This window comes from Nanorana parkeri, unplaced genomic scaffold (genome assembly GCF_000935625.1).
Source record: "Nanorana parkeri isolate BGI_ZX_2015 unplaced genomic scaffold, ASM93562v1 scaffold1000, whole genome shotgun sequence".
Taxonomy (NCBI): Eukaryota; Metazoa; Chordata; class Amphibia; order Anura; family Dicroglossidae; genus Nanorana; species Nanorana parkeri.
In genome coordinates this window covers 578,390-590,481 of record NW_017307268.1, presented here as the reverse complement: position 1 = coordinate 590,481, position 12,092 = coordinate 578,390, and the positions used below count along the sequence as shown (strand labels likewise).

The 12,092-nt window shown below is 43.3% G+C and overlaps 1 protein-coding gene and 1 long non-coding RNA gene across 2 annotated transcripts in view; both read right to left on the bottom strand.

Moving 5' to 3' along the window:
* The window catches only part of COL5A3 (collagen type V alpha 3 chain), a 26,865-nt gene extending 24,620 nt beyond the window's left edge, over nucleotides 1-2,245 (bottom strand). Inside the window, exons 1-3 of the mRNA XM_018567027.1 lie at nucleotides 2,197-2,245; nucleotides 2,062-2,115; nucleotides 890-943 (exon numbers count right to left, since the gene is read on the bottom strand). Coding sequence (XP_018422529.1) covers nucleotides 890-943; nucleotides 2,062-2,115; nucleotides 2,197-2,217 — 129 coding nt within the window. The 5' untranslated portion in view covers nucleotides 2,218-2,245. The remainder of the gene's footprint in view (nucleotides 1-889; nucleotides 944-2,061; nucleotides 2,116-2,196) is intronic.
* Nucleotides 2,246-2,352: 107 nt separating this feature from the next.
* Nucleotides 2,353-10,717, bottom strand: LOC108795741. The gene is made up of 3 exons (XR_001941763.1): nucleotides 10,664-10,717; nucleotides 7,029-7,136; nucleotides 2,353-2,386 (listed from the first exon to the last, which is right to left on the bottom strand). It is a non-coding gene; the product is annotated as an uncharacterized LOC108795741 (long non-coding RNA).
* Between the last annotated feature and the right edge of the window lie 1,375 nt (nucleotides 10,718-12,092).

Genomic DNA, 12,092 nt, shown 5'->3' with positions numbered 1-12,092 from the left:
TAGTGACAGCGCATACCTCCGCACATCAAATGCAAAATACCATAAAGTCACTCGCACTCCGTTTGTAGATAGCAGTCACTATTGTTTGCCTGAAGAAGGGGCCGCCTGGTCCCGAAACGTCGCTCCGTGTATGTTCAATAAAGGAGACTGACTGCTATCTAGAAACGGAGTGCGAGTGACTTTCTATGGTTCTCTGTCACAGTAGAAAGGTAGAAGCTGGCAGGAGGCATGGTGGCATGCAGAGTGGCTCCTTGTGATGGAGAGTGATCAGTACATGACCATCGTGCTGTGTTTGGGTTTCTCAGAGCTGGCTGCCATCCGCACAGTCTCACCAACAATGAAGTGGTGGTGCTTTTCTGGCCCCAGGGCCAGGCTGTACGGGGGCCCCGTGATTTCTAATGACACTGATACTCTGTTACACATCTTCAGAAATCTAAGGAGCGGAGGGTGGTCTCGTTCACACCCAGGCGTATTGCATATGCTCGTCTGTCGCGCGACCGTCGCTGGTTTTTTTACCGCGATTCGCGGTAAAAAAGTCGCACGACAAACGCGCGTTTCCGAAGGCTACTTGGCTGTATCCCAATGGAAACGCGCAACCAAACGGCCCAAAGTAGTACCTGGACCTTTTCAGGCGTGGGCCGTTTTGTAGCGCGTTAGGGACGGGCTGAAATACGCTAAGGTGGGAACGAGACCATTGAATACAATGGGATTTAGATGTTTGAGCGTTTTGTAGAGCGTTCGTCGAGCGTAGAACGCGCTACAAAACGTTCAGGTGTGAACGAGGGCTTAGTCTTCTGCTGGCACGCCTGGAGCGTCTCCATGATAATATACATTAATGACACATTCATATTATATCACCTCCATCTTGTTTTTTTGGCCATATACTCACCTGGGGACCAGATTCTCCCGGTGATCCTGGATCTCCACCCTCTCCTGCTTCTCCCTGTGGGGACAACAAAGCGTTATTCAATAGGCTGCATCATACATGAAGACGACTGGATTACTTAGTGTATGTAAACCAAAACACCCAAATAAGATGTTCTATTCGCCTTATAAATGTAGTTGTGGAAGATTATTTATATATATTGGTGTTGATCCTGTAAGTTTCCGCTCTCCTTATATGTGGCCCTATAAAGTCAGTGATGTCACCAGTATCATGCATCTTTATTTCCATTCCCACTGACCCCCAATGTAAGGAGCATTCTTCCCACTGACCCCCAATGTAAGGAACATTCTTCCCACTGACCTCCAATGTAAGGAGCATTCTTCCCACTGACCTCCAATGTAAGGAGCATTCTTCCCACTTACCCCCCAATGTAAGGAACATTCTAATCACTGACTATCAGTGCATTGAGGACCTCTCAATGACCACCAATTGAAGGGGGCCATTTCACAGACCACCAATGTTCACAGTTTGTGTTTGTTTTCTGGCCTTTATTATTGTTTCTTTATTTCATGATTATCACTGGAAACAATCGTCCTATACCATAGAGCAGGTGTCAGATACATAAAGTATACCAAATCCCTTATTTTGTAAAATGTATTCTTTTGTTTCAACTGTTCACACGAATGTACCGTTAGCTGCAGATATAGTAGATATTAGTAGGGGTTCCCCGAGACCTATGAGTAGTTTCCGAAGGTTCTTTTGTAGGACGTTTAGGAAAGGTTGGACTAACCCATGAACACTTGACAAAATACAGACAAGCCCATTCTATGGAATCCCTTGAACATCCAGCAGCATGCAAAGTTTAAATAGACGGTAAAAAAAAAATGCAAAGAGGCCGGATTTTGTGGGCTAAAGGACAGACATCAAGCATAGGTAAAGCAGAAGATGCTTCTAGTGATCTCCAGATAACGTTTGGCCATCACCCTCAGGGTAACTTTTACATTTGGTGTGTAGGCAGTAAAAGGATTATTCCATTTTTCTGTGTAGTTCGTAAAAGCTTTTTCCATCGCGTAAGAAAATCTCTTTGACACATCGTGGACTTCATGTTGGTTACACCTCTGGTGAATATCACAAGTTAAACCATCAAGTAGACATTCAAATAAGCCCCCTATTACCTTATCTCCAACGGCTCCTGGTTGGCCCAGTCCACCTGGCTGTCCGGGGGGTCCCTGAAACATTAAATGATTGGGCGGTTTAGAGATGGTCTAGCCTTGCTCTTTTATTGTCAAACAGTTTACCAACTTACTTACATCACCACCGTTGGGACCCATAGGACCTCTAGGACCTGATGTACCCGGGGGGCCCTGCAATTAAATGTTATTTGTTAAGCTCTGTTTATTCAGATCTCAGTTTGATTTCTTGTATCACATATAAAGGGACACCCACCATTGGCCCAACATGTCCACTTTCTCCCTTCTCTCCTGGAGGTCCAGGCATACCCTGGGATGAGAGACGATAGTGTTATTTTTGTGATAATATAAAACGGGTCACACTTAAAGCCAGACTATTATTCCAATAAACTAATATATACATTGTAGACAATTCACCTCATTGTATCTGCTTATCCATTGTAATACAAATCTGCAACATTGGACATTTCCCGCAATCTGTCTGCTGGCTATTGATACACGTACACTTTCTTCATGTTCAAGTTTTAGATGTCTTACTAGGATAGTACTAGGATATTACTAGGATATTACTTGGATCTCTTACTAGGGTATTACTCGGATGTCTTACTAGGATATTACTAGGATGTTACTAGGATCTCTTACTAGGATATTACTAGGATCTCTTACTAGGATATTACTAGGATCTCTTACTAGGATATTACTAGGATCTCTTACTAGGATATTACTAGGATCTCTTACTAGGATATTACTCGGATCTCTTACTAGGATATTACTCGGATCTCTTATTAGGATATTACTAGGATCTCTTACTAGGATATTACTCAGATCTCTTACTAGGATCTCTTACTAGGATCTCTTACTAGGATGCCTTACTAGGATGTCTTACTAGGATCTCTTACTCGGATGTCTTACTAGGATATTAGGATCTCTTACTAGGATATTACTAGGATCTCTTACTAGGATATTACTCAGATCTCTTACTAGGATCTCTTACTAGGATCTCTTACTAGGATGCCTTACTAGGATGTCTTACTAGGATCTCTTACTCGGATGTCTTACTAGGATATTAGGATCTCTTACTAGGATATTACTAGGATCTCTTACTAGGATATTACTCAGATCTCTTACTAGGATCTCTTACTAGGATCTCTTACTAGGATGCCTTACTAGGATGTCTTACTAGGATCTCTTACTCGGATGTCTTACTAGGATATTAGGATCTCTTACTAGGATATTACTAGGATCTCTTACTAGGATATTACTCAGATCTCTTACTAGGATCTCTTACTAGGATCTCTTACTAGGATGCCTTACTAGGATGTCTTACTAGGATCTCTTACTCGGATGTCTTACTAGGATATTAGGATCTCTTACTAGGATATTACTAGGATCTCTTACTAGGATATTACTCAGATCTCTTACTAGGATCTCTTACTAGGATCTCTTACTAGGATGCCTTACTAGGATGTCTTACTAGGATCTCTTACTCGGATGTCTTACTAGGATATTAGGATCTCTTACTAGGATATTACTAGGATCTCTTACTAGGATATTACTCAGATCTCTTACTAGGATCTCTTACTAGGATCTCTTACTAGGATGCCTTACTAGGATGTCTTACTAGGATCTCTTACTCGGATGTCTTACTAGGATATTAGGATCTCTTACTAGGATATTACTAGGATCTCTTACTAGGATATTACTCAGATCTCTTACTAGGATCTCTTACTAGGATCTCTTACTAGGATGCCTTACTAGGATGTCTTACTAGGATCTCTTACTCGGATGTCTTACTAGGATATTAGGATCTCTTACTAGGATATTACTAGGATCTCTTACTAGGATATTACTCACATCTCTTACCAGGATCTCTTACTAGGATGTCTTACTAGGATATTACTCGGATGTCTTACTAGGATATTAGGATCTCTTACTAGGATATTAATAGGATCTCTTACTAGGATATTACTCACATCTCTTACTAGGATCTCTTACTAGGATCTCTTACTAGGATGTCTTACTAGGATCTCTTACTAGGATGTCTTACTAGGATATTATTAGGATCTCTTAGTAGGATATTACTAGGATCTCTTACTAGGATAGTACTAGGATATTACTAGGATCTCTTACTAGGATCTCTTACTAGGATCTCTTACTAGGATATTACTAGGATATTACTAGGATATTACTAGGATCTCTTACTAGGATATTACTAGGATCTCTTACTTAACTATTATTTTTACTAGGATCTCTTACTAGGATATTACTAGGATCTCTTACTAGGATATTACTAGGATCTCTTACTAGGATATTACTAGGATCTCTTACTAGGATATTACTAGGATCTCTTACTTAACTATTATTCCTAAGAGGACCTGCTGTGTCTAATCCAAGTATTTGGATGTACTAATACCCATATTGAGCCCATGGTGGACCACATTGGCTCATGATTATTGAGATTGTGCTAGCTCTTTTTATATGTATCTTGTTGAAGTGATACTTTGCCCATTGGATCCCGCCTGTTGGGATACCTTTGCACAATTGGCAGTTTATAAATGTGATTTTATTCTTCCTCACACCATACTCCACTTACATTTCCCTTTTCCTTCTCTATCACTGATTCATTTATCACAGATCTAAACCCGGCTTCTGCCCTTCCTCCCCCTGGAACAAAATCTCAAATCAGGGTCTCCATAAAGCTATGATGCTACCTATATACCTATATGATGCTAAGCTATATAAGCACCCTTCTGATGGTTACATAACTGAAGCAAAATAAATCTGTCACTCGAGTATCTAAGGCAGTGGTTCTCAACCTGTGGGTCGCGACCCATAGTTGAGGGGGTCCCCAAGTGTCTTGTGCTGCTCTAGTAAGAGTTTCCTCAGCCTCCTCCTAGCGCAGCAGTGTCAGTACTCCTAGATGGCGCTGCGGCAGCAGCGGCCAGTGGGGATCAGAGAGAGGGGAGCAGGCAGGAGTGAGGAGAGGTGAGCGCTTGATCACCACAGAGCCCACACTGGGTGTGACGGACCCCCGTACTCAGGATGAGTATGTCCGCCGCTGTCTTCTTCCTTGCTGAGGAGATATTGGAACCTGAAGATCTTTAGCTCCCAGTTTCCCCAGTCACTAGCCAAGGCTTGAGTGTAGGTGAAACAAACTCTGGTTTATTGAACAACTGCACAAACTTATATACAGCAAGTGATGAAATCAGAATATAATCCCATCACATCCACCTCCCCTCCTCCCAGACCATCGGTCTGCTCAACACCACAGGTGTCCACCTGCTAACGAACTCCAGACAGCCATGGCAGGAGCCTGGCCAGAATGTCATTGTTCTGAGCTCCCTCAGAGAACAATGGGAGATAACGGGGGATGGGGCTGATAGTCTTTACATAACCAGGTCACACAGCATAACGCACTCAAACATAACTCAATACCAATACACATTTAACTTAACCAATACACATAAACTGATCACCATGTCGTCACACTGGGCACCACAGAGCCCGCACTGGATGCCACCAGAGAGTCCCACTAGCCACCTGAGAGCCCGCATAGCCTCCCAAGAGCCCACACAGATACTAGTATTGGTGAATCCCTACATTTTACGGTTGGGGGGTCACCACAACTTGGCAAATGTTACCAAGGGGTCCCGGCCCTAGAAAGGTTGAGAACCACTGATCTAAGGGGACAGCTGAAGTGTGAATTAAGGAAAATTCTCAATAACCTATAGTGCTTTAATCTACTGTGGAAGAAAATTAAAGACTTTAAAACATAAATTGTAGCAATAAATGTAACTTATAAGACATTATATTAGAAACGACCTACACGCATTTAAAGGAGAACTATGGGGTCAGTGTTTTTCCCCATAGTCCTCCTTAGGGTAACGGGAGGACACAAACTAGCGTCCTCCCGTCACCCTAGGCTCAGTATATAGGGAGCTACAGCTCGCGGTATACTGAGACGCCGCAGCCGGAGCGGATCCCGACGTAGATGAGCCAGCTGTACCCGCCCCCTCCCCCGTCCGTTCTGCCAGTCAGCGCTGGCAGATCGGAGCGGGGAGAGGGGAATCCAGCCCCTCCCCCTGTCACGGCAGAGAGCCGTGACAGGATCGAGAGGTGAGCGAACCTAGTATGTGTTCGCTCACCTCCCGGTCTACTGAGCCGACCTGTGACAGTCTCATTGTCACAGGTCGGCTAGAACTATGAGGTGAGTGAAAAGCCCCTCCCCCTCATAGTTCTCCTTTAATCACACGTGAAACTGCCTTATACAGGTAGTTCCCGGGTTATGAACAAGATAAGTTCTGTAGGTTTATTCTTAAGTTGAATTTGTATGTAAGTTGGAACAGGTAAATGTTTGCTTGGTAATAATCGTAGCATTCATTGGTGTACGGCCTTTCACATGCTCCATTACTTTACCTTTATCTTTTAAAATTGTTGCGATTGTTGACCGACTGTAACCAAATGCCCTGCCAAGAGTTTCACCTCTCTCTGATCTTTTTATTATTTCTACTTTATCTTCCATGGTGATGGTTTTTCTTTGCTGTATCACCAGGACTTGGATCAGATTTGTGTTTTTCGGCATTGTTACAGTGTGAAGACAAAAATTGTGTACATTGTACTGTACGTACAGGGTCACAAGCCAACTTCCTGTACAGCACCAGACCCAGAAGAAGAGGCGGGCACTCCCCGTCTGCACTTCCTGTAATGTACAGGAGGTACAGTACTACGAACGTCGGCACGAGCACGGAGACCTCCGTTTGTAAGTACGAGACGTAGGTTACATAGTATTTGAGGTTGAATAAAGACACGGGTCCATCAAGTTCAACCTATTGCGTGCATGCATGTGCTTCTACATGTGTATGCGTGTATGTACATAAGCCGGGTGTTTCTAACTCGGAAACCGCCTTATATATAGAAAGTGAAAAACCGGCATTCAGAATTCTGTGACCTACCTGGAGTCCCCGAGGACCTGACACGCCGGTAAAGCCTCGATGTCCTTCATCTCCCTTTTGTCCTTGCATTCCTGGCTGACCTCTGCGACCGGGTTCTCCGTCTTGGCCCTGTGGAGGTATAAGAAGGAATGTCACCACATATGAAAGAACATTTCTAACAGAACACTTTGTGGGCGTGGAGTTCTCCCAACTCTACATGACAAAATGCTGATATAATGTATGTTTCTCATCCAGCTTGCAATGTGTAAAACCCATATCTGTGCTCCGCTCTGGTGTAATGGGCTTGGCCCAATGCGGTCTTCTGTGTTAGCAAGAGAATGTCATGTAGATACGACCACCGGCTGATAGAGGTCCTCGTTTGGTGGTCCAGTGTAGTGTCATATGAGCACTCTCTCTCCATCCAATCACAGATCCCTATGTGTATGAAGTCACCTACAGACTTCGCTGGCACTGCAGGAACATGGAGTCTGGGAAACCTACTAATAGCAGCACAACAATGCAGTTTACTTAAAGTGTCTTAAACCCGTGTTTAGAGGAGAAAAATCTAGCAGGACAACTTACTCACTTCCTTTCATGCGTTCTCCTTTATCTGTGCAGGTCATCATTTCTGCAAACCTCTGCAGAAACTGCATTTCTGTCTATAGGGTGGCTATGTTGTCTTGTAGGGTCCCTATGGAGCCCAACTGCATACCGTTGTGTAGATGCCCCATGCCCACATGCAGCACTGAAGCCTGCATCCCAAGCTGCTCACCTTACTTCTCTAAGCGGCACCGAAGCCTGTATACTAAGCCATGATCACAGACAGGCACATAGGTACATAAGCTATCAAGCTCAAAGGATCATGGGACATGTAGTCCCTCAACATGAGGCAATATGACCATTCATTGGTGTATGCAGTGAAATGTAAAAGTTCAGAGAAGCACAGCTGAGAAGGATCGAGTGAGGAGCTTATCACAACATTGGTGGACAGCTTGGTCTGCATGTATATGTGGAGAAAAAAATATAAAAAAGAAATGTGAAAGAAAAAAGGGATTTATGCCCTAAATATTATCATTAAAAGGAGAACTAGGGGGTCAGGGCTTTTCCCCATAGTTCTCCTAAGGAGAACACAAACTAGCGTCCTCCCGTCACCCTAGGCTCAGTATATAGGGAGCTACAGCTCGCGGTATACTGAGACGCCGCAGCTGAAGCGGATCCCGACAATTATGTCTGGATCCGCCCAGCTGCGTGAGTGACAGCTGGCTCTGCCTATCTAGAGGCAGAGCCAGCTGTATCATCCGTTCCGCCAGTCAGCGCTGGCGGATCGGAGCGGGGAGGGGGGAATCCGGCCCCTCCCCTGTCACCGCAGAGAGCCATGACAGGATCGAGAGGTGAGCGAACGCCGGTATGTGTTCCCTCACCTCCCGATCTACTGAGCCGACCTGTGACAGTCTCATTGTCACAGGTCGGCTAGAACTATGAGGTGAGTGAAAAGCACCTCCCCCCCCTCATAGTTCTCCTTTAAAGGTACCAGAATACAACAATTTTTGCCAGATTGCTATTTTTTTTTACTATTGATAGTTTATGTGGTGCAGAGTGGTTTTAGTGATATCATGGTACAAGGTCTTCTTCAAGTCCTGAATGAAGGTTTTGCTGCCCTTTAAAGTGAAATGTTGGTTGGTGGACTCTCAGGGAATGTTAAAATGGCATCCATTAGATGCCCATTTTCATGGGAATGTGGGGACTATTAGTTAGGTTTGTGTTTTTGGTGTTTTTTCCATGTTTTTTATATTTCAGTACACTGCCCCTTTAAGAAAATTCAACGGTGATTTTTCCGGCGGGAAAAATCGTTAATTTGGCGGGAAAACATTGCCACGAGGATGTATGGCAGTTTAACCCCTTCGTGACGGGAGACGTACACTGTACGTCCAGCCACAAAGGGACCAAATGACTTGTCACGTACACTGTACGTGACGAGTTATTTGCTGCTTTAGAGGGCTGTTAATCGCTGAGAATCAGCTTTTAACATTCATTAATGTATGCCCTTACTACAGAGGCATTCATTAATGAAAGGGTTAACCTTTTTCAGACACCCGATACCTTAATATCGGGTGTCTGAGAGTCAAAGCAAAGCGGACACAGATGCCGGCTTTTGCCGGCATTCTGACAGCTCGTATAGATCGAGAGATATCTCTCTCAAGCTATACTGGCTTTTTTTTTTTCTTTCATGAATAGATACAAAATGTGTCTATTCCTACAATGTATCTATTCCTGGAAGAAGAATGTTTGTTTGCTGATCGTTGTTGCAACAATCAGAAAACATTTAGTAACAGCTGAATCCTGAACTGCTGCAGGATCAGTGTCACTAACTTATTATCGGCTGTTCTGAAGTTTGAAGCAGCCTGATAATAACCAAAAATGTATTAATTTATCATGCAGTAACAGTGAGATTAATTCACAAAATCTGCTTGATATAATTAAATAAATAAAATAACATTTTTAAGTTAAAAAAAAAAGTGAAAAGTGTAAAAAAAAAAAAAAATTGTGAAAAGTGTAAAAAAAATAAAAAAATGTGTAAAAAATAAAATAAAATAAGGGACAAATAAATGAATGTATTTATTGCATTTTTTTAGCTGTGCTGGTTTTGTAAAAAAAATACTACAAATCAAAACTGGGAAAAAAGTGTTTTTTTTAAACGGTTTTTTCCTCTTTTTTTATATTTTATTTGTCCTAAGTGAGGCGTTAGACGCACATATGTGATATAAATATGTAGCCCTATCTGTCCTCTAAAAAACAATATATAATATGTGTGGGTGCACTTTGTAAGAAAGTATATTACTGACGTGGAAGAATCACACAGCAAAAATGTCAAAAGTGTGTCAGTCATTTACGAGCAGAAACTAAAAACAAGCTCAGTCATGAAGGGGTTAAATAGCTACCCTATATAAGGAGGTGCTGCTAGGAATGAAGCATCCAGTTGGAATCCCGTTTTACAAGCTTCCCTCCCCCCCTCCCTAGTCGTGGTATTTTTATGTGGTTTGTCACCTCAGGAGAGGGGGACTATTCCATTGAGTGATATATTGCTCGAGTTTCGAAAACTGGGCAATATGGTGGAATTTTAACAGTTTATTGGTTGATTATTTTGATTGGTTATTAGAGCTTGATCTAATTATTTAATCCAATAAAAATGCCGCGGCCAATTAATGCCAATTCAAATAAAATAGTGTTGTGTGGTTATTTATTTAGAGTTTAAGTTAGGCCCCATTCACACCTATGCGTATTGTAATATGCGCGTCTGTCGCGCGACCGTCACGCATTTTTTTTTCGCGCGATTCCAAAGGCTACTTGGCAGTATCCAAATGGAAAACGACCTACAAAACGGACCAATACGCAGCAAAAACGCTCCGGGACCTTTTCATGCGTGGGCCGTTTTGTAGCGCGTTCGGGACGGGCGGAAATACGGACAGGTGGGAACGATACCATTGACTACAGTGCTATTTATTTTTTTGACCGTTTTGTAGAGCGTTCATCGAGCGTAGGACGCGCTACAAAACGGTCAGGTGTGAATGGGGCCTTAATATAAGCATATGTCACCTACAGTTCCATGTGGTCAGCCATCTCATACGAATAAGCGGGTGATTTTCCTCAATACTTACGGCTTGACCTGGGATTCCAATAGGACCTTGTATGCCAGTGGATCCTGGTGGTCCCTGTGAAAGAACAAAGAATAATGTATCGCTTATCTTTTATAATCACTGTTGTATATGTTGTCCGCATTGTCTATCACCCACAGACACTCGCACATATGTCATCCATGTCTTCTCTGGTGTACCTCACACTCCAGTTGGTCCACATCTTTCACTTACCATGCCATAAATCTAAGGCTTCTCTTGTACTCCTCCCAGCCATTTTCTCCTACAGTCTCTGTTTCCATTTCTGCCCCCACTCTAATCCATCCCATGTCCCGCCCGCAACTGTATCTCAAAGCCTTTATAGTCACTTATTGGTAGCCGAAAGTGCCATTTTCCTGCCGATACATCGGCGCATCTGTTCTTTCTCTCCTCCCCGCTGGGCGCCGCTCTGTGTCCCAGCGGGGAGGAGAGAAACTGTGACAGCCGGCCGAGCGCTGTGAGCGGGCGGCATCTCTCCTGCCACACCGCTCAGCCTCCTATCACAGATCGGCATAGCGGTGTGGGGGCGGAGACAGGCCGCGCTGTCACAGCAGGCTGAGCTCTCCTCCAGCATCGCTCGCTCAGCCTCCTGTGACAGCGTGTCAGAGAGGAGAGCGGGTACAAGCAGTCGGTGATAAGTGATGGCTGAGTGTTTGTAGATAACATGAGGACAGAGTATGCTTACTATATCCTCCATTATGAATGAATGGGAAGTGATCTACATCACATCTACATCACTTCTTGTTCATTCACGATTGTGGTTATAGTAATCATACTCTGTCCTCATGTTATCAATGATCAGGAACACTCAGTATAGGGGATTCCTGATCATTGATAACCGGGGACACAGAAAAAGAGATGGGAGGACTCTGTGTCCTCCATCTCTTTTAAAAGGGAAATATCAGGGGTCTGTTTAGACCCCTAATATTTCCCCGAATCCCCTAAAAGTAAAGTAAAAAATAAAAATATTTAATAAAAAATGAACATATAAAAACAAATATAAAATGTTTTAAACGTTTATAAAAAATAAATAAAAATAAAATATGACATTTTTTTTTTTAGAAAAGTTAAAATAAAAAACATTTTCGGTTTCGGCCTTACAATTTTTTATATTTTGGTTTTGTTTCGGTTTTGAAATTTTCATTTCGGTGCACCTCTAATAATGACCTTCATCTGTAGTCTCCACTATAATTACGGGGTCAGGGCTTTTCCCCATAGTTCTCCTTAGGGTAACGGGGGGACACAAACTAACGTCCTCCCGTCACCCTAAGCTCAGTATATAGGGAGCTACAGCTCGCGGTATACTGAGACGCCGCAGCCGGAGCGGATCCCGACAATTGTGCCGGGATCCGCCCAGCTGCGTGACTGACAGCTGGCTCTGCCTATCTAGAGACAGAGCCAGCTGTTCCCGCCC